The following is a 22938-nucleotide window of genomic DNA, read 5'->3' on the forward strand; positions in this document are numbered from 1 at the left end:
AGTCATTTTCTATCGAATAAAGTAAAAAATACCGAGGTTGCCATTTAAAAATCAAAAGTTGTAATCATTACCGGCGAAATAGGAACTGACCCAAAAGAATTGAATACGTCAATCAGTCCTAATTTATGTCATATACTAACATACCAAATTTCGTTTTTTTTATCTGAAAAAATAAAAAAGTTATAGAGATTGTAGCCACTTTTGAGACGCACTCGGTATATTGCAAATAATTATTATTGTAGATTACAATAGAACAATAAATATTTTATGAGTCTTTGTTAACTTACTAAAAAATTATTACCTATATTTGATTACATTATATTTCGATACCATGAAGTATCACGTCCTTTCAATACTCATTCTTTTTTCGTTAAAATTATCAACTAGAGCATCTTTGAGTATTGAAAGTTCAGAGCGCGAAGAGGGACAAGCTAGAATTCTTTATGGGGAAATACCCAAAATATACGAACAGCCCTATTTAGTGGACCTTGTGGTCGTTTTTAACAATGGAAAAATAAAAAATTGTGCCGGAGCTTTGGTCTCAGAAAAATACGTCCTCACAGCTGCTCATTGTATTAAGAATTCAAAGTAAGATTTTTATTAACTATATTATTGAAACTTAAAGCGGAACTCAAGATCCTGGAAGACTCCATCCGTAACCTGGAATGGGAATCCTCCAACGGTCTAAGACACTCGAAGAAATTTCTCAGGACTTCTTCAGGAGCAATCTTCAGATTATCACGGGGTTTTTAACAGGACACTGTCATCTCAGTGAACACTCCAGTAGGTTGAAGCTATGAAACAACGGCGAATTATGTAGGGAAAATGGGGAAACACTAGAACACCTCATCACTGAGTGCGCCAAGACGACAACCATTCTTAGAGGAAATCTAGCATATATCGAAGTGTCAGATTCCTACTGACTACCTCCTCCCTTCTCTACGACACATCACGTCAGTATATACTGCTTCTTCCTCTTTAATTTTTATGATTCCTTTTATTACTGTGTAGGCCAGAGTCCAGTTTTGTTCTCCTCCTTTCAGGCTATTCATCATAGCTATTCTGCTGTAAAAGGAACGCTTATAGCTATATAGTACCGATGTCTTAACCCAGACCATCTGTTTGGATGATGCTGGTGATATCGTCCCATTGAACATTGAATAGATAACTTTTGAAACACCCATGGCCGGACAGGGTCTGGGTGGTATAATAATCTCCTTCACCATTATGGTATCTCTACCCATTCTCTAATATTAGGAATTATAAACTATACGTCCACCTTCCATACTTGCCGTTGATCCATTCTTCTTGCCTTCTATCCATAGTTTATTTCTAGCTTCAGTTTTCAAAGTTCCTTGGTTGGTTTCAACTCATTCTTGAACCTAGAGATGCCCATTGGGGTTATATACCCGTTATAACACGAACAGCCTTTGCAGAAATGATTCTGTAGGCACTGCTGACTCTTATAGCCGCTGTACGCTGTATGCTATTTATTTTCGATCTATATTTATTATTTTCCATTATCTTGTACCATATAGGTGCAGCATACAGAAGTTGGGAGCGAATGACTCCCACTAGAACCCTTCTCTTAGAAGCTTTTTCCAACGGCATTTGGAAGTAGACACGACAGTAAAGCTAATATTTTGCTTGCTTTGGTTACCGTTTTAGTATCAAGCCAAACTCCTAAGTACCTAATGGTTTTGCTGTGTTTAATTTGTACATCTTCAAGGTTAAAATATATTTCAGATATTTTCCTTTTGTTTGGCCAACAAAATTGCCTCCTTCCTGTGTGGGGCTAATTGATGTTTATTTTTGTTTTCATCCAATTTAAGACTCTAATCATCCAATTTTAACTCTAATCAAACTAGTGTTGGCGTTGATCAGCAGTGCCTTTTCAGTTTTTGCAACTACCACCATTGCACAGAATCTACCTATTTTATGTCAAAAAGATGCATTCAATTTGGGGGTTTACCCAAATTTGTAGGAAAACTAAGTTTTGTTCAAAGTAATTTTAATTTGTTTGATGTACCGTTCACAACGGAATAACCATATTTGCAATCATAGAGGGTTCAAGATATCTTGCTTTGTATAAAATTGTCTTGTTTATTTAGAATAAAGGTACCCAGACACTAGATATTTTAAGTTCATATTGTTTTAGGGACATTTGGTCCGTGAACGTAATCTATGGTACCCTCAATCTTAAAGACACTGACAAACCATACCAAACAACTAATCAAACTATCGTACACCCTTTGTATGAGGTCAGTAATGATGGGTTTGCCCGAAACGATATTGCATTAGTTAAATTGCTTAAGCCAGTACGCCTAAGCAGACAAGTAGGATTGATAAAATTGCCAGACAAATCACAGGTATGTATTAAAATAATTTATTGAAAAACATATTGCAAAATGTATGTTCAAATGTAGTGTCCATCTTTGTTTTCATATTACAGTACATCTTCTTCATTGAACACAATTTTCTTCTATACGTTAGAGGGCATCAAACTTTAAAAAATAATAAACACATTTTTTCACATATTTTAAGAATTATTACTCCGATTTGAATGAAATTTTGGATGTCTATATTTTGTTAAGTGTTTTAACATTTGACTTTCACAAAAATCAAGGAAATGTACGGGAACGGTTAAAACTACCCTCACCCCTACATAAATTTTAGTAAAAATATTTTCCTAATCCACCGACGACATGTTTTCTTTTCGTAATATGGTCCTTCTAGTATTTACTACATTTTTGTTTCTTGTAAAAAAAACGCCACATCGCATAGCATAGTTTTTGCCGCCGTATTTCGTCCCCATCTCGTAGCTCTTGGTGCTTTTCATATTTAAAGGAATAGTATTTATGTCGTTTCAAAATTCGAAACGCTGTAGTGTGATCTATTCCTTTTTCATCCTCAAGTTTCCTTGTGCTGATCTTTCCATCGTTCTCTTCCACGCACAATAAAACTTCCAAGTGGGTATCATTTCTTGCATCTTCTCTTTGTTCCTGCCTTGCTTCACATCTGCAGTTATTTATTAGGGTACCTTTGATCTCAAATCTCTGGATATTCCTTGCGATTGTAGATTTTCCAGGTATCGGTCTATTCGGATACAGAGCAGCAAACATGTCCGACACCTTTTGATAACTATTTCCTTGATAATACCATTTAATCATCAATACTTTTTCTTCGGTAGTGTAATTCATGGCTAATATTTTCGATGTAGGTATGAGTTTTTATAAAAATAATAAAGCACTAAATAGATAAATTTCTGAAATGACAACTTCATTTGACAGTTATCTTTTACCTTGACTGGTGCTCATAAGTAAATACAGGGCCATAAGAAAGGAGAAATATTTAAAAAAAATCGGCGATAACTCGTAAACGGGCTAATCAAAAATATCTAAAGTTGTTCTTTTGAATGTGAGTTTTAGTGCTCTTCAATAAACCTAAATAGAATTATTCTCTAAAATAATTAGGGAAGCTAATAATTGACCCCATTAAAATTTACATGGGATTTCCTATGTCCCGCTCGACGATGCAACACCCGGTATATTCATATCTGTATATAAATTATATTTTATCCATTCATAGGTTAAGAAGAGATTTAAGGGAGCTAAAGCTGTAGTTGCCGGCTGGGGGCTTACAGAAAATGCTACCAATTCGTTCGTTTTGAAGAAAGCAATCGTTACAGTCCCGGAAGATGACTTACTATGTAGAGGACCCAAATACTTGATTTGTGCCTTCGGAAAAAAAGACCAAACGCCGTGTTCCGGCGATTCTGGATCGCCTCTAGTTTGGAGAAAAAAATTTATAATCGGGATTTTATCCAGCGGTAATTGTTTGAGCGAGTCTTACTATACCCGAGTGACTATGTATTTGGACTGGATAGCGAAAAATAGCGATGTAAGAATTAAACAATAGAAATAAAGGATTTTATTATTGCCTGAACGTGTATGTTTTGTTCATAAATACCGTACGATAAAAAAACGGCGTCCAAGACGGCTGAGAAATAACAAATCGATGATAATTTTGGCGAGGTCAATCTCTAGACGTTATTTAATAGAAATTGTCATGAAACTCAAAAATTAACACTAACTATAGAAAGTTTAAAAAATGGATAGACCATTTCCAGATATACAAAAATGTATTTCCAATTTTTTTCTCGAATTTATCATTTAAAAATCATTTTTCCTCAATCTATACTAATATATAAAATCCGTAAGTGAGGTTTTTTTTTATTATTTAAAAAAAGGATTGTTTATTAAATGTGTTCACATTCTTCTATATAGACTGGTGGTAGCAAGGCGGCTGCGGCTTCAAGATTCCCACCATGATGAGAAGCCCACCATGATGAGGCGAAATAAAAAAAAAAAGTTTCCATTTTTAATTAATAAAAAAAAACCTCATACCCAAGAAAGGAGAGAAAAAAAAATATATATAAATTTCTAAAGGTTTAAGAAAAAGGAAAAAAAATAAAATCCTTAAGTGACTAACACACTGATTAATCACGATCCTGCTCAAACCACTCAACGTAAGAAGCCCAATTTTGGCACACAGGTTGATTCTAGGGTGTAGAGGTTCGATAAGAAGTTCCAAGGGGGTGAAACCACCCCTCAAATATTACAATATTTTTTATTTAAAAAACGGTCAAGTTTCTGAAAAAACACTTAAACACGTATATTTTATTTTGTTTTTTTTTACATATTTTAAGATTTTTTAATAATGTATACAGGGTATTTCGAAAAATCTGGTCATTGATTAATCACGATCCTGCTTAAAGCGCTTGACGTAAAAAGCTGATTTTTGGAAAACGGATTGACTTTAGGGTGTAGAAGTTCGATAAGAAGGGATTTTTCGAGACTCGAATTCTAAGGGGGTGAAACTATCCCTCAAATATTAAAATATTTTTAATTTAAAAACTGGTGAGTTTTTCGGAAAAAGTCTTAAACGCGTATATTTTATTTTGTTGTTTTACACATTTTAAGATTTTTATAAATTTATACAGGGTGTTTCATAAAATATGACCATGAGTAATCACGATTCTGCTTAAACTGCTTTAAAGCTGATTTTTGGCAAACGGATTGACTGTGGGGTGTAGAGGTTCGATAAGCAGGGGTTTCTCGATTGTTTTTTCTCATGCTGACATAAATGTGAGAAAATTTTATCCAGTTTGTTTTTTATCATCTAATTCGATCTTAGCGGTCTGTCCCCAATAAAGATTCAGTATCAATCTTATCTCGACTATCAATATTCTTTCTTTGTAATATTTCGATTAGTTTTTTGTGTTGAACTCTGTCGAACGCCTTCTTGAAGTTTATAAAACAAATGTATACATCTTGATTTACATCTAAACATCTTTGCGTAAGAACATTTAAACCGACAGTAAGGCTTGACCTCGCCAAAATTATTATCGATTGGCATTCCCCAGCCATTTTTAACGGAATTTTTTTCAATCGTATGGTAGAATTATCATAAATTAGTATCTGACTTAAAGAAATTATCGAACAAGATTTTAACACCTATTTGTTCAGGAAAAAAATTAAAACTGAAATTATTCAGTAAAAGTTTCTTAATAAAATTTATATTCTTTCAAAGAAAACATTTTACTTAAAAGATGATATAGATACAAAAAATGAAGCATCCCTCAATCAAAATGAATCATCCACTAAAAGCATTCAACTATAGTTATCCTCAACAATCTTATATCCATTTATTTCTTTTCTTTTGACTAATATCAAGACAACGAGAAAAGGAATGCTTTTAGAAAATGTGTCACCGAAAATACAAATTACATCTATTCCACGACACCTTTGAATAAGTTTATTTTCATGTTTTTTTGTCTTCCCCTTCATTAATCAAAATTTCTTTTCTATTCTCTAGACTTTTCCTTATCTGCGTTAAATTAACTTAAAGGCTTAAGGCCCCACACGCACTATTGCGTCATGAATTAAAAATTACTTTTATTGTTCGTTGGAACGCTGTTTTTCGGTACCACCGGCTTGCACCTGTACTGGCGGTACGATGATGAAAAACGAGGCGGTGCCGATAATGACCGGAATTGAATTGTTTTGTTTCGAACAAAAGGAGGAAGAGAGATGTTTAAGTGGACGCTATTACTTAAAGGTGCGATATAATAAACCAATCATTAGGTACCACATGTATCTTGGTTATATAAAAAAATAGAAATATATACGGCAATATCTTCATACGTAATATATTTTATTTGATATTTTTATAAAAAAAAATAATTGTGACTATAAATCAGCGAGCAAGCACCACATATAGTAACTAAATAATATTACAATAGATTTGCTACCAAACAAAACCAAACCAAACTATCAGTAGTAGAATAAAAAATAAATAACATAAAATAAGCTTGGTAAAGACTGAAAAATCCACAAAATTTCAAATCAAATTCAAATTTGTCAAATGCATCGTCAAACAGAACTGTCAAGAATCCCAACCCAAAGCCCTTTATCCATCTACCGTGCTTGAATACATGGATAGCTCCTTCGTTAATCTATATCGTAATATTATAACACTAGATATACTATAACCTATGTAGCTTAGAAATGAAAGAAAACTACTAACTACTTCGTACATCATAACCCGTCAATAACCCCAACAAAAAAAGCATCACCTAATAGCGGCTTTTGAACGCCTTTAGACCAGTCTTACAGTTCCTCGTATTACCAAGCCATATATATCTACCATCTGGATAATCTCTAACATCAGAAACAATAAGGTTAATCGAGGCGAACCCGTAGGCCATAAGCCTAATGTTCCTTAAACTGATTACTTCATTAATTTTAAACGTTATAAATGGTGCGGATGCGTGCGTAGCCATTAGATTTTTTGACGGGGTGTGAAAAGAACCATTTGTCAAACGGGTTTCGCCCGTGTACAGGTAAAAAGAATTCCTCGAATTTTACACGGCTTACGTCCAGCTTAAAAGCCTTTCGAACAAAATCATTAGCAATAAATAATAATTTCCTTCGAAGATTGTAATTGTTTGAGCTGGTTTCGTCTTTGAAGTAGCTTGTAGCTTTAGCTATAGAGACTAGTTACTCGGTTTCTTCAGTTCACAGAATAGCTATAGCTAGTGAATTAGATGCATTTACTTCAATAAATATACTTCCAAAAAAAAATAAAATAAAAATAAATTAAAAACGAAATAACTAAGAATTTACTAAAACTACAACAATAAAAAATTAAAAACAACGAAAAAAAAGTGGGTAAACATTTTAGTATTTTTATTTTATCTACTGGGTGCGTATCAAAAGTGGCTCAGCCCTATAACTTTTTTATTTTTTCAGTTAAAAAAAAACGAGATTTGGTATGTTAGTATATGACATAAATTAGGATTGATTGGCCCACTCCCTGTTTCGCCGGAAATTACTACAACTTTTGATTTTTAAATGGCACCTTCGGTATTTTTTTACTTTATTCGATAGAAAATGACACTCTGAACAGAATGATATATCATATGTCAAAATTTGACATTTTCGCATATGGTTTAATCTTTGAATAAGAAGACTAAGGAAGGAGCATATCAAAAATCTTAGGTACACCGCGATGGGCCTCAAATATGGCCGATTTAAATTCCGGTTTATCAGTGTCGTTCTAATTTTATTTAAAAAATGTAAAACTATGATGTAGGGTAGACGTGGGGTAGACTCAATAATTTGTTGTTTTATTTTACGTTGTGAATAAATGTTGGTAGTTATTAAAATTGTTATAAAAATATATAATTCTAATAAAAATAGATAAGTTATATTAAGTATTTATTACCACAAACATCCGATACGCTACTGAAGCAGGTAAGTCAAATTAACGTATCTAAATTCTTTGACATCTAATCTTTGACAAGTAATAAATAAAAGCTAAAATGCAAGAAAAATATATAATTTAGTTAATTTAAGCGAATTTCATAAATGATCGGTTTTATATAATATATAATGATCGGTATGTATATTATATAGTCACTTACTAGCGAAAAGTTGTTCCATTATTTCACTCAATTTTTGCCGAGATCTACCGCACGCTACACAACCAACTATTTTAGACTCTTGTTCGATAAATCGCGATAGTGTCACTGTTAATTTAAGTGCTGCCACAATTTCCATCTAGATTTATTACCTTTATACAACTATCAGTAGTAGAATAAATAATAAATAACATAAAATAAGCTCCGTAAAGACTGACAAATCCACAAAATTTCAAATCAAATTCAAATGTGTCAAATGAATCGTCAAACAGAACTGTCAAGGATCCCCACCCTAGAGAGCTTTTATGGCGCTTTTTCCGCCCACCATGCATGAATACATGGATAGCCATTATGCTCCTTCCTTAGTCTTCTTATTCAAAGGGTTTAATTGAAATTGTAACATGCGGTTCATAACGACAATTTGACTCGAAATGCCAAGTGTGTGGTATCAAATTATTCGTAAAAAATGCTTTTTCCAAATATGCTAATGAGCCACCTTTGTTTCATATGAAAAAATTGAAATATGATTAAAAATACGATTTGGGCATCTTTTAACCGGCCAGGACAACACACGAAAAACATTAGACTATCAAATCTATTTTTCCAAGGCCCCTTGATTAAAAATATGTATTTTTAATACAGTCATAGCACTCTAGAATGAAATTTAAATAGATTTTTTAAGCGAAACTATCAAAAGTTGACATATGATATGTCATTCTATTTAAAGTGTCATTTTCTATCGAATAAAGTAAAAATATACCGAGGGTGACATTTAAAAATCAAAAGTTGTAGTCATTTCCGTTGAAACAGGAAGTGACCAAAAATAATTGAGTACGTCAGTCAATCTTAATTTATGTCACTTTTGAGAGCCACTTTTGAGACGCTCCTGGTATAAAACAATACAGAAGGTTTTACATTAATTCGTTCAAAATAATTGAATTCCGAGGTTAAAGTCTAAAGGCACTCAACTACATTCTCATATAATTCCACTTTTTAAAAATAATTAAAAAAGGATTTGAAAACTGCCAATGTCATTAAATGTCCAATTATAAATGTCAAAAACTTTATACTCTCCAAACATGATATTTGAACTAATATTATTCATTTTTGGTAAGACAAAATCAAAGAATCTATTGTCATAATATGTATATCCACTATTCTAGGTATTATCGCTCTTGGTCATAGCCAAAAAACTTGCAGTAACCAAAATGCCCTAAAGCTGACATGGTAAAACAAAAATAAATGAAAATACCGAAACTTATTCTATTAACCATCGTATTTATAGCTATACTAATCGATTGCAAGTTGTAACTACAGCAACCCGTCTAAAAAGAAACGAAAAACTTATTTTCCGGATTGAACAGAATCCTGGAAGTTGCGATTTTGACATTGAAGAGTTTCATCTGGTTACTATACCGCCATTTTCGGCAAGTTAGTAGAAGAAACTTACAAGTATATTATTAATTTTTTGAAAAATAAGTAAATTTTTAAAGGAACTCTGTGTGAATGTACACAGAGTGTATTTAGCGTTGCTTAGCTGTCTGTGAAGATGGCCACTGAATGATGTATTCTTAGCTGCCTTCTTATTTGTACACAATATATAGGTATCCACAATAGCGGATTGCCGTTAATAACTATTTTCAACTCTTTTTTAGCTACTACTGATAAAGATTTAATATTAAAGCAAGAAAAGATAAATGTTAAGTATAGTTTTATTCCTGAATATCGGTTTACAAGTGGAGCTGCTACTCTAAAAGTGTTTCCTGTATATAATAATGCCATAGTGGCTAATCCAGCTACGGTAAATATTTAGTTCATATCAAATAAACTTTTAGTCACGTGATTAAGCTTGACCGGCACAGCGTTGCTCACTTTTACATATTTTCTTTTAATCAAAATATTTTAGGAAACGAAAATATATAAACAGTTATTATTTACATCAACAAAACTACCTCCTTCACAGCACTTAACTCAAAATATTCTAATAAAGTTGGGATGACTTTTTGACGGCTATTAAGATATCTCATACTTCTTCTTAAGGTGCCGTGCAGATTCCCGCGTAGGCGTTCATCTTTTTCTTCCTCATCAGATGGTTCTGTTAACTGCCGCGACTTGGAGTGCTTGGAAGTCCTGTATGTCTGTCCAATGACGAATATTTCTCAGCCAGGATAGCTTCCTTCGTCCTATCCCCCTTTTGCCCCCCTCTATTTTACCCTGGAGAATCAGACGCTGAAAGTGATAGCGTTCTCCACGTAGTATGTGTCCCAAATGGGCTATTTTCCTCTTCTTGATGATTTCGAAGAGTTCACGTTGTTCCAGACCAGCTCTTCTGAGAATGTCTTCATTCCTAACACGGTCGACCCAGAGCACTCTTAGCATTCGTCGTAGGGTCCACATTTCGAAGGCTTCAATTCGGTTTATTGTTGCTACCTTCAGTGTCCATGCTTCCACACCATATAACAAAACGGACCAGACATAGCACTTCACCATTCTGTATCTAAGGCCGAAGTTCAAATTCCTATCTCTGAGAAATCTTCGCAGTCTCAGAAAAGTCGATCTTGCTTGTTCGATCCTGCATTTGATCTCCTGATCCGGATACCACGTTTCGTTAACCATGCATCCCAAATATTTAAATTGTGTGACCTGCTTGATGACCTCTCCATTTAAGTAAATTCTGGTGTTCGGAATATTGTTTCTGGTAACAGCCATAAATTTAGTTTTTGTAGTATTTATGTTTAAACCCTGTCTTTGGCTTTCACTGTTTACCTTATTTAGAAGGATTTGGAGAATATTTGCATTGTCTGCCAATATCACTGTGTCATCCACATATCGGATATTATTAATTGGAATGCCATTTATTTTCAAACCAATGGGACTATCGGAGATTGACTCAGTGAATGCTCTTTCCACATATAAATTGAACAACATTGGAGACAAAATACACCCTTGCCTTACCCCCTTTTTTATTTCAAAATCTTCTGTTACTCCCACGCTATGTATACGAATTTCAGCTTTTTGGTTCCAATACAAATTACTGATGAGCCTTATATCTTTTCCATCAAGTCCCAAGTCTCTGAGGTATGATATAAGAAGGTTATGTTTAACGTTATCGAACGCCTTTTCATAGTCTATAAAGCACATGAAGACATCTTTTCTCTGATCTTGGCAATTCTGTACTAAAGTTTGAAGACTGAATATGGCTTCTCTAGTACCAAAGCCGTTCTTAAATCCAAATTGACTTTCTACACTTACTTCCTCAAATTTTTTGTGTGTCTTTATAACTTTTAGTGTTCTTTTAATGTGGATCCTGCACCACCAAAAGCAATAATTAGAGGTGAAACAATACAGGTTTATCCAGCTGACAAAGAAACTACAAGTAAGCATAGAAAATTAATACACAATGTTTTATATTTAAGCTCCAAGAATTAAAGTGCAAAATTATAAAACTTTTGGCTGTATGTACCTATTATTTTTTTATGATTATTTGTATTTCAGTTGATGGAAGCGATTCGGAAAATATGGACGAGGAAACCAATAAGACAAAAGATCTATTTTTTGAATGGTCTTGTACAGAACTCAGTGGACAAGTAGTTAATTTTTGTACAAAGAGCTATACGGACACATTTAAAAGTAAAATGAACATTATCTTTACATACAATCACATATGGATCATACCGATTAAACTTTTGTCACGTGATTAAGCTTGACCGGCACAGCGTTGCCCACTTTTACATATTTTCTTTTAATCAAAATATTTTAGGAGACAAAAATAAATTAATTTTAAATATACCGGGTGTTGCATCGTCGGACAGGACATAGGAAATCCCATGTAAATTTTAATGGGGTCAATTATTGGCTTCCCTAATTATTTTAGAGAATAATTCTATTTAGGCTTATTGAAGAGCACTAAAACCCACATTCAAAAGAATACCTTTAGATATTTTTGATTAGCTCGTTTACGAGTTATCGCTTATTATATTTCTTTTTAAATATTTCTCCTTTCTTATGGCCCTGTATGAGCACCAGTCAAGATAAAAGATAACTGTCAAATGAAGTTGTCATTTCAGAAATATGCCTATTTAGCGCTTTATTATTATTGAAAACTCATTCCTACGTCGGAAATCTTAAAGATGTATTTATAAATACAAATTAATATGAATTAAAATAAAATAAAGTAATCAATTACATTATTACAATATTCAAATTCAAGATTTAAGAATATGTTCAAATATTCCTCCATTGACTGCTAGACAATAACCCAGGCGATCATAAAATTCTCTTCTTACATTCGCTAGTTGGTAAACTGAAATTCTATTGCATTCGGCAGAAATAGCATTTCTTAACTCGTCTAGATTTGGGTATTTTTTATCCTTGTATATCCTGTTTTTTAAATGGCCCCAGAGAAAGAAATCATTTGGCGAAATATCAGGAGACCTTGCTAGCCAATTTACTGTATGATTTAGGCCCATAACGTTTCCGTGAAAACTATTGTCTAAATATTCCCGAACAGCCAGGGTACTATGTGCCGTGCAGCTATCCATTTGGTACCAAACTTCCAGATTTTCCCTAGCGGTATCATGTAAAGCAGGTAAAATATGATTTTCGAGTAGGTCCAAATAATATTCTGCATTTAAATTTCGCGTAAGAAATAATGGCCCGATAATATTGTGTCCGAATATCCCTGCCCAAACATTTACTTTAGGTGGATATTGCGTCCTTGTTTCGACAAACCTGTGTTGGTTTTCTTTGTTCCAATATCGATAATTTTGAAATTTGGGTTCATTATTTAAAGTAAACGTGCATTCGTCTGTGAAACATATGTTTTTTAAAAATTCCGTGTTTGCTCTTTCCATCATATCAAAACAAAACGCCTGCCGCCGTATTTCGTCCCCATCTCGTAGCTCTTGGTGCTTTTCATATTCGAAGGAATAGTATTCCTTTCAGCTCATAAGTAAATACAGGGCCATAAGAAAGGAGAAATATTTAAAAAAAATCGGCGGTAACTCGTAAACGGGCTAAAATATCTAAAGTTATTCTTTTGAATGTGGGTTTTAGTGCTCTTCAATAAACCTAAATAAAATTATTCTCTAAAATAATTAGGGAAGCCAATAATTGACCCCATTAAAATTTACATGGGATTTCCTATGTCCCGCTCGACGATGCAACACCCGGTATAAACAGTTATTATTTACATCAACAAAACTCATCTCGCACTAATGGGACAATCGCGCCTGTATGTAAATTGAAATCAACAAATCAATAGGCTGTGTTTGTTTTAATTCAAATCGTGTTTTTTGAAAGTTTTAATTTGATTTTAAATGTAATTTTTTAGATAAGCCTAAGCTCATTATACCGCCATCAGCAGCACAGATAAGGTACAACTATAGAATCGACTTGGAAGTATACGTGAAAACACGTGCAAACCTAGTACGGACCAATCAAATGGTTCAGTTTGATGCTAATCCGGATATGCTTCAAATACTGTAAGATTATATCGAAGATATTTATTAAGCTATTCTCAACCATTTCCAATTATCCTCACATATTTAGATACTCTTTGTAGTTATCCCTGCTAATTTCGTAATATCATGATCCAATAGGTCTTTTACTTCCTCGTGGTGTACCATGCTGTAATTTTTGTGATCCATGTGTTGTCCGTCCTTCTTGCCGGACATTCCACTTCACACCACACTTAACGTCACACCTTCTGTCCATTGCCACTTGAGAGATTTGATTCTGTGGATGACATCTATTATCTAAATCTTTTGTCGTATCCACTCTATTCTTTTACTGTCTTTTTTGGTTATTCCCAGCATATTTCGATCCACTGAGCGTTGTGCGACTTGCAGTTTCCTTATAATGTCCGTTTTAAGTGTCCAGGTTTCAGTATGCATAAGTCATGACTGGTAGTATATATTGGTCGAATGTTTTCTTCTTTAGATAAAGTGGAATTCTAATTTTGAATATGATTGAGTTCTTCTGTTGAGTTCTGGTTGTAGAAATCCCGAGCTGCGTATTAGTTATAAAAATATATATTCTTCTACTATTTCCAATGTTATTTATTAGAATATTTTTTCTGTCTTCTAGTTCATTGCACACTAGTTTGTACAGCTTTAGTTTTTGCAAAATTCATTTTGAGACTTACTTTATTATAGACCTACAATAAATATTTCTAATATCTATATATATAAATCTGACTGTCCTGACTGATACTGACTCATCAACGCCCAGACCAAACCCTTGACCCTAGAAAGCTGAAATTTTGCACAGGGGTTCCTTTTATGATGTTTACGTAAGATAAGAAAGGATTTTTAAAAATTCATCCCCTAAGGGGGGTAAAAGGGGGTGGAATATTACAATATTTTTTATTTAAAAACGGTCAAGTTTCCGAAAAACGCTGAAACACGTATATTTTATTTTCTTTTTTTACATATTTTCAGATTTTAAAAATGTATACAGGGTGTTTCTTGAAAAATCTGGTCATTGATTAATCACGATCCTGCTTAAAGCGCTTGACGTAAAAAGCTGATTTTGGAAAACGGATTGACTTTTAGGGTGTAGAGGTTCGATAAGAAGGGATTTTCGAAACTCGAATTTAAGGGGGTGAAACCGCCCCCTCAAATATTAGAATATTTTTATTTAAAAACGGTCAAGTTTCCGAAAAAACGCTTAAACATCGTATATTTTATTTTCTTTTTACATATTTTAAGATTTTTAAAAATGTATACAGGGTGTTTCTTGAAAAATCTGGTCATTGATTAATCAATGATCCTGCTTAAAGCAGCTTGACGTAAAACCTGATTTTGGAAAACGGATTGACTTTAGGGTGTAGAGGTTCGATAAGAAGGGATTTTTCGAAACTCGAATTCTAAGGGGGTGAAACCGCCCCTCAAATATTAGAATATTTTTATTTAAAAAACGGTCAAGTTTCCGAAAAAACGCTTGAACACGTATATTTTATTTTCTTTTTTTACATATTTTAAGATTTTTTAAAAATGTTTACAGGGTGTTTCGAAAAATTGATTAATTGGTCATTGATTAATCACGATCCTGTGAGTTTTTCGGAAAAACTCTTAAACATGTATATTTTATTTTGTTGTTTTACATATTTTAAGGTTTTTTAAAAATTTATACAGGGTGTTTCATAAAATATAACCATTGAGTAATCACGATTCTACTTAAACTGCTTGACGTTTAAAGCTGATTTTTGGCAAACGGATTGACTGTGGGGTGTAGAGGTTCGATAAAGAGGGGGTTTTCGAATTTCAAATTCCAAGCGGGTGAAACGACCCACAAATATTACAATATTTGTTTTTAAATACGGCGAGCCTTTCGGGAAAACACTTGGACACGCATAATTGATTTTGTTTTTATACATATTTTGAAATTTTTTAAAAAATCATACAGGGTGTTCCAAAAAGTGGGGTAATTGATTAACCACGATTCTGCTTAAACTACTTGACGTAAAAAGCTTATTTTTGGCAAACAGATTTTTCGAAAGTCAAATTCCAACAAGATGAAACTACCCCTCAAATATTATACCAAGTTATATAATAATATCGCCATATTGTTTTTTCTCATGCTGACATAAATGTAAGAAAATTTTATCTTAGTTTGTATGTTAATGGAAATTCTTGCTTTGCTTGATCATCACCATTACAAATGATTAATCCGACGCGAACGAAGTCGCGGGTACACACTAGTTATAATATAAATAAAACAACAACACTACCCCCTCCCTAATCAAATAACTTGATTTATTTTTTATGTATTTGATCAACCAACATTTTTTATCTTTGAATAAAACGACTAAAGAAGGAGTCTAATATTATTTATACAGGGTGGTCTGAATTAGATTTGGAAAACTTCGGCAGATAGAATAAGTAAAAAAGTTCGTATAATTTTAAGCCTAAAATGCTTCGTTTCAGAGATACAGAGTGATACAAAATCTTACGTGGTATATTTACGCTTCCTCAAACTTTTAATTCAAAGTATTTCATCCCGTTTGATTCATTTGCTTATTTCAGATGCCGTAAAAATTGTGTTCCCTTAACTAGAAAATCACTCACTTCGTTACCGGTTATCTTACACGGAATGTGTGAAAAGTGCGGACTGGATGACACTAAACACTTATCCTGGACTATAGTGGATGGTATGTATCCAGTCTTATTACAAGCCTTTTATTAACTTGTAACGCTAGTATGTAAGTTACAGAACTAGAAGAAATGTGCAGAAAATGCTTTAAATCATCTGGAATAATTGGAAAGTTGAGTTATTGAATGTTATAGCACTCAACAACCACGTAATTACACAGTTACAGTTTGTGTTCTTTTTCCCACCTCGTACCTGAGTGTTTTATAGATTCAATAACTACACTAGTAAAAACTAAAATACTTAAAGATAATCACAAAACCACGATTTTAATATTATTTCAATGCGATCGACATAAACGGTGATGGGACTGCGTGAAATACTTCTTTACTTTAGTCGGGCACTTCTAATTTCTGTATTGAGCGCTGCGGTCGAAATTTTTAAAATCAACTGAAATGCACCCAGCATATATAAGGGAGTTACTATTATTATACAGGTTGTTAATTTGTTTATTACTCGCGGCAAGAGCTTTATAGTTGAAATATGGCAACCTCGGCCCGCCCGACGATAGACGACGCGACGGGACGAGTCGGCAGAAAACCCTATAAGTGCATGCGTTCTCAATAGGCAGTGTTGCCATTCTTTTCCCCTATAAGTAACTGTCCAGTTAACAATCTGTATATTTCTTTTCCTTGGTGAAACAGGAAAGGTATATTTAATTAACAAATTTTATTTTTCACAGAGGGTGGTGATGAATCAGTAGACTACAAGAGGTTAAAAAATCGAATCGGTGGAGAATTTTATTTACAGTCAGACAGCCTTCAAGAGGATACAACGTATATCGTAACCTGCGAATTAGAAGGTAATGTAACTAATGTATATTAAATGCCCTGGCGGGCAAACAGAAAGGGACATCTTAAGGCGGAGATTGGCTTGAACCGAGCGTTGTAATGTAACGCTTTGTAACACGAGCATTCTCTAGTCAACGCCGGAAAGAAATAATCGGCGAAACAAGAAGTTCGCGAACAACAACGGTGCTCCACTCGACTGTCAGATTTTTAGCAAATCTCTTTGGTTGTTACTTTAAAAGCCTCCATAACAACAAATCAAGAGGGTCATATCATGGATCACTGAGCGATCCATTCCTAGCAAATACAGTAGTTAGGCAGGAGCTGCTCTCCTATTCAACATATGCATGGCAGCGCTCTCTATTATAGTGGACAGCAAACTGCAGGAAAGAGAAATGGGCATTAGATGCAGATACGACGGCGGTTTGTTAATACGTCTAAAACACTTATAAAATTCATCACAGAACTTCAATACGCTGATGACTCGCTCTAGCTGCAAAATCTTTAGAGCATTTACAAGAAATACTGAACACGTATACCTGGGCATACGAGACTTTGGGTTAAAGTTGAATATCGATAAAACTAAAATCATGCGCACTCTCCCGGGAAATCACAACAATGCTATAAAAATCCGAGAAGAACTATTGGAATATGTAGCGGAATTCAATTAGCTTGGCAGTTTGATTTCGGAAAAGGCCAATATCGATTCTGAAATTTAGCACAGAATTAGCAGTGCCTCAAGAGCATTCCGGCAATTAAAAGACAGGGTTTCTACAATCATGACTTCAGCACAAAAAAGGAAATTTTAGGCTCAAGTAAATCTACGCGTTTAATGTGCCTGTTTTCATGCCGGTCATGATATAATATTCTTCTATATAATTATAACATAAATATGTATATTTATCTGTATGAAGGTGAAAGTGAGCTGAAATTATCCAGAAGTTTTACATTAACTACAAGCCAGCCGCCAATATTAAAAGATTGCTCAATCGACCCTCCAAGTGGTGTATCTTTTCAAACCAAATTTTCTGTTTTCTGTTTATATTCCATTGGAGATCAGCATTTCGAAATATTTACAGTTCACAAAGAAAAACGTAAGTAAAAAACTAACATTTCTATCACCATTATTTGAGAGTAGAACAAAATTGATCCCTTAATGGCTGTGTTTAGTTCGTTAATTTGTGCTTGAAGTTCTTCAGGGCTATTGGCAATTAGAACTATATCATCAGCAAATTATTTATTTAACATTTTCATCACTATTGAGAGGTGTCAACAAGTTGAGATTATTGAGATTATATTTTTGTTAGGTTCATTCTTAGCTAGAGTAAACCACTTGTACGAAACCAGGTTTTCTTTGCCCCCTGGACGAATTACTGTTTTAATAAAATTAATGGATGAGTATGGATACACTCATGAAGAAAAACTGACTGTCCAGGTAGATATTATTCGGATTATTATTAAAGATAAACTTCTAAAATATAAGATTCTTGTTTAATTCATTGTATAGGTCGAAGAATATTTACACTTAGATGGAAAATCGGCCGAAGAAGTCAACAAAATCGTCAGTAAGGCAGTCAAGGACGTTATAAGAGACGCAAAAAGTGGAAAGAAAGGAATGGCTATACAAAAATTGTCTGGAGTCGTGGACTCATATTCGAATTTAAGTAAAATTAATAAAGAAATTAAAAAGAAACTGGATGAAAGAGCATTTGATGCTCTCGAAATGGTATAAATTTAATGTTTATTGTTTTTTTTTCTTCATAATTATGTATATGGATTGTAGATTGTGGGCTGTGCGGGACCAAGTTATCCCTACTAATTTTCTAATATCATGGTCCCATCTCAGCTCTGGTCTTCTTCTAGATCTCTTAATTCCTCGAGGGTACCATGCTGTAATTTTTGTGGTCCATCTGTCGTCCGTCCTTCTTGCCAGGTGTCCTGCTCATTGTCACTTGAGGGATTTGATTCAGTGGATGACATCTATTACCTGAATCTTTTGTCGTATCCACTCTATTCTTTTACGGTCTTTCTTGGTTATTCCCAACATATTTCGTTCCATTGAGCGTTGTGCGATCTGCAGTTTCCTTATAATGGCCGCTTTAGATGTCTAGGTTTCGCATGCCTAGATCATGACTGATAGTACACATTGGTCGAATGTTATCTTCTTTAGATAAAGTGGCATTCTAGATTTGGATATGATTGGGTTTTTTTCATTAGTACTCCATGCTAACTTAATCCTTCTGTTGATTTATGTAGTATACACATAACCATAAGAAAATATAGATTGTAAATAGTTTTAGTGTTTGAAAGAAAAAAATCTTCTATTTATTGACCGATGCCCAGGAAATAAGTATCTATTATATGTAGATAGGAGTAACTTCACCTGAAACAGCCCGACAAGCACTGGATCTTCTCTCGAAAATAACCAAGGAATATGAGGATAAACCCGATCCAGATATAGCAGCTCGAGCCGCAAGCTTATGTGTAGAAGCTGGATCTTTTTACAAAGAACTTGCAAAAATATTGCCAAATCCAGAATTGGAAAAGGAACAACTGGTCTCCACAGTGAAGTATGCATTTACTTCTAAATAATATAATAACCTTTATTTCTCAAGTGATACATAATTTTTATACTTCTGATATTAAATAATATATTAGTAACCTAATTAATACAAATATTTACAAACTGCCAGACATAAATGTTTAGTAATGCTACTAAATGCTGATCAGACTCATTTTTACATTCGGTAGCTTTATGTTCTTTGATATTTAGAATTTATTTATTTATTCATTACAGATCTATGGCGATTTGTTCTCAAGTAGCCTTAAATGACAACTTAGAAGCTGTGATATCGGCAGCAGTGGACGTAACAGTAGATTTAAGTACATCTGGACAAATGGTAACAGAAAAAATACAAATTGAAGAGTCTTACGCCGATTACACGGATGATACTAATTCTTCAGAGAATATTTCAAAGGTGAACAATTTTATAAATACTCTGAGTCATAATCTGAATATCTTAAAGTCTAACATGACCTTTTAGTTTGGAAGAGCAGCACAAATTTTGGAAACTCTTTGTTTCTCCAGCTCAAAAATAATTAGTAAAACTATGGTCCCCGAGGAAGACCCCATCATTAGTAAAGAAGGTTCTTTGACAATTGTATCAGTTCGCAGGTAGGTATGATTGAAAATTTTAGCCAATTTAACATTTCTTGCTTTTAAATCCTAAAGAAAATTTATCAACGTGATTACTGGATCAGCAACTACAAAAACGGTCATAAAACAATACAAAATGATTGTCTAAAAATATTTTCTTAGAATTTAGTGTCTATAATTATTATATGCTTTCATCATAGTTTGTACTTTTGTGAGTTAGACTTATAAGTTGCTGTATCTTAATTTGCTGACTATTTAGGTACAGTGAAGTAATGCGAGAGACCAATATCAGCATAGGTAAAATGCTCCTGAGTCCATCGAATGATTTTTCTAAACAAGCGAAGACTTCGGTATTTGATATTTTAGTAAGTTAACTTATACCTGCTTATACTGCGATTTTGTAAGTTGTCCAAAGAAATTTCTTGCTAGTGACTTACACTTACCCGGCTTTCTTCGCGAAAATATTTAGTCCATGATACCACAATCATACTATGTGTGCCAAAAATATCATCTAGTTTATTTGTTTTGACATTGAAATGGTTAGTTAGATATTGAATCATAGAGTCTTAGATTTGTAAATCAAATTTTGAGTGTAGTGACGATGACAAAATATCGATTGATGAGTATTCAATGTTTTGCATAGAAAATACCATACGGCCGAAAAAAACGTCGTCCAGTTGGCTTGGAAATGAATATCGATGACATTCCCTATATAATTTTGCATATAAAATGGCAGGAATCTTTTATTTTTCGATCATGTTGTATATGCTTGTCGATAAATAAATACCGGGAAAAGATGATGTCAAGTTACCTTAAAATTAATGATGAGTGATATTTTATACGATATGTGAATGTTATCGACCATTCCCAAGGTAATTAGCGCTTTTTTATTTTGATTGTACAGAGTGGGTCAAATTCGACGCTTTTAAATGGAAACACCCTTTCCTATAGCAGATAGACGAAAACTAATATCGGTGTCTGGAGCTCAATTTTCTTCAAAAACATGATGGTGAAAACCGCACATCAATATCTGTTACCGTTTAGGAGTTACGGGGTGTTATTCAAAAATGTGCATTTTTAACAAATCGCTGTAACTTTTTTGCTATGGAAAATTTTGCGTTTCTATGAAAACATTTCCAAAGTATCTTTTTATGTAAAATTTAATGGTATAAGTATAATTTTTTTAAAATTAATAATTTAAGAGTTATCAACAGAAAAATTGATTTTTTATTTGGGACACCCTCTATATTTTTAATTAACCGAAAAGAATTTAAAATTACCTTTCCAAAAATATAGCACACTTGATATTTTGTTATATTCCCCTTCGAAATACAGAATTTTTACTGAGTAACTTCACCTGAAACAGCCCGACAAGCACTGGATCTTCTCTCGAAAATAACCAAGGAATATGAGGATAAACCCGATCCAGATATAGCAGCTCGAGCCGCAAGCTTATGTGTAGAAGCTGGATCTTTTTACAAAGAACTTGCAAAAATATTGCCAAATCCAGAATTGGAAAAGGAACAACTGGTCTCCACAGTGAAGTATGCATTTACTTCTATATATAAATAATATAATAACCTTTATTTCTCCAGTGATACATAATTTTTATACTTCTGATATTAAATAATAAATTAGTAACCTAATTAATACAAATATTTACAAACTGCCAGACAAAATTGTTTAGTAATGCTACTAAATGCTGATCAGACTCATTTCTTACATTCGGTAGCTTTATGTTCTTTGATATTTAGAATTTATTTATTTATTCATTACAGATCTATGGCGATTTGTTCTCAAGTAGCCTTAAATGACAACTTAGAAGCTGTGATATCGGCAGCAGTGGACGTAACGGTAGATTTAAATACATCTGGACAAATGGTAACAGAAAAAATACAAATTGAAGAGTCTTACGCCGATTACAGGGATGATACTAATTCTTCAGAGAATATTTCAAAGGTGAACAATTTTATAAGTAATCTGAGACATAATCTGAATATCTTATAATATGGCCTTTTAGTTTGGAAGAGCAGCACAAACTTTGGAGACTCTTTGTTTCTCCAGTTCGAAAATAATTAGCAAAACTATGGTCCCCGAGGAAGACCCTATTATTAGTAAAGAAGGTTCTTTGACAATTGTATCAGTTCGTAGGTATGATTAAAAATTTGGGTTAATTTACAATTTCTTGCTTTTAAACCCAAAAGAAAACTTATTAACTTGATTACAACCGTTTCGCGATACTGGATCAGCAACTACAAAAATGGTTACAAAGCAACTATTGCTGATCTAAAATTATTGTCTGGTGATATAAAAATATTTTTCCTAGAATTTAGTTTCTATAATTATAATATGCTTTCATCATAGTTTGTACTTTTGTGAGTTAGACTTAGAAGTTGCTATATCTTAATTTGCTGACTATTTAGGTACAGTGAAGTAATGCGAGAGACCAATATCAGCATAGGTAAAATGCTCCTGAGTCCATCGAATGATTTTTCTAAACAAGCGAAGATTTCTGTATTTGATATTTTAGTAAGTTAACTTATACCTACTTATACTGCGATTTTGTAAGCTGTCCAAAGAAATTTCTTGCCAGTGTCTTACACTTACCCGGCTTTCTTCGCGAAAATATTTAGTCAATCATACCACAATCATACTATGTGTGCCAAAAATATCATCTGATTTACTTGTTTTGACATTGAAATTGTTGGTTAGGTACTGAATCATAGCGTCATAGATTTGTAAATCAAATTTTGAATGTAGTGACGATGACAAAATATTGATCGATATACTCATCAATGTTTTGCATAGAAAATACCATACGGCCGAAAAAAAACCGTCGTCCAGTTGGCTTGGAAATG

The 22938-nt window shown here is 33.4% G+C and overlaps 2 protein-coding genes across 2 annotated transcripts in view; both read left to right on the forward strand.

Annotated features, from left to right (window-relative positions):
* Positions 1-331: 331 nt before the first annotated feature.
* On the forward strand, positions 332-3938 carry LOC115881267 (granzyme F-like). The gene is made up of 3 exons (XM_030898682.1): positions 332-588; positions 2159-2369; positions 3589-3938. The coding sequence occupies exons 1-3, from the start codon at positions 332-334 to the stop codon at positions 3916-3918; spliced, it is 798 nt and encodes a 265-aa protein (XP_030754542.1). The 3' UTR covers positions 3919-3938.
* A 5091-nt stretch (positions 3939-9029) lies between these two features.
* Positions 9030-22938, forward strand: part of LOC115881265 — a 29690-nt gene continuing 15781 nt past the window's right edge. Inside the window, exons 1-16 of the mRNA XM_030898679.1 lie at positions 9030-9094; positions 9148-9211; positions 9270-9415; positions 9640-9785; positions 11273-11360; positions 11480-11614; positions 13317-13467; positions 16012-16136; positions 16818-16937; positions 17838-18017; positions 18231-18358; positions 18431-18649; positions 19291-19493; positions 19721-19901; positions 19968-20098; positions 20340-20445. Coding sequence (XP_030754539.1) covers positions 9037-9094; positions 9148-9211; positions 9270-9415; positions 9640-9785; positions 11273-11360; positions 11480-11614; positions 13317-13467; positions 16012-16136; positions 16818-16937; positions 17838-18017; positions 18231-18358; positions 18431-18649; positions 19291-19493; positions 19721-19901; positions 19968-20098; positions 20340-20445 — 2181 coding nt within the window. The 5' untranslated portion in view covers positions 9030-9036. The remainder of the gene's footprint in view (positions 9095-9147; positions 9212-9269; positions 9416-9639; positions 9786-11272; positions 11361-11479; positions 11615-13316; positions 13468-16011; positions 16137-16817; positions 16938-17837; positions 18018-18230; positions 18359-18430; positions 18650-19290; positions 19494-19720; positions 19902-19967; positions 20099-20339; positions 20446-22938) is intronic.

The sequence above is a fragment of the Sitophilus oryzae genome, unplaced genomic scaffold, assembly GCF_002938485.1.
Source record: "Sitophilus oryzae breed Bouriz unplaced genomic scaffold, Soryzae_2.0 scaffold_1710_pilon_pilon, whole genome shotgun sequence".
NCBI classification, from domain to species: domain Eukaryota; kingdom Metazoa; phylum Arthropoda; class Insecta; order Coleoptera; family Curculionidae; genus Sitophilus; species Sitophilus oryzae.

Coding starts and splice junctions, on each gene's coding strand:
- LOC115881267 (XM_030898682.1), top strand. CDS start 332: ATGAAGTATCACGTCCTTTCAATACTCATTCTTTTTTCGTTAAAATTA. Junction 589..2,158: donor CATTGTATTAAGAATTCAAA/GTAAGATTTTTA, acceptor ATATTGTTTTAG/GGACATTTGGTCCGTGAACG. Junction 2,370..3,588: donor AATTGCCAGACAAATCACAG/GTATGTATTAAA, acceptor ATCCATTCATAG/GTTAAGAAGAGATTTAAGGG.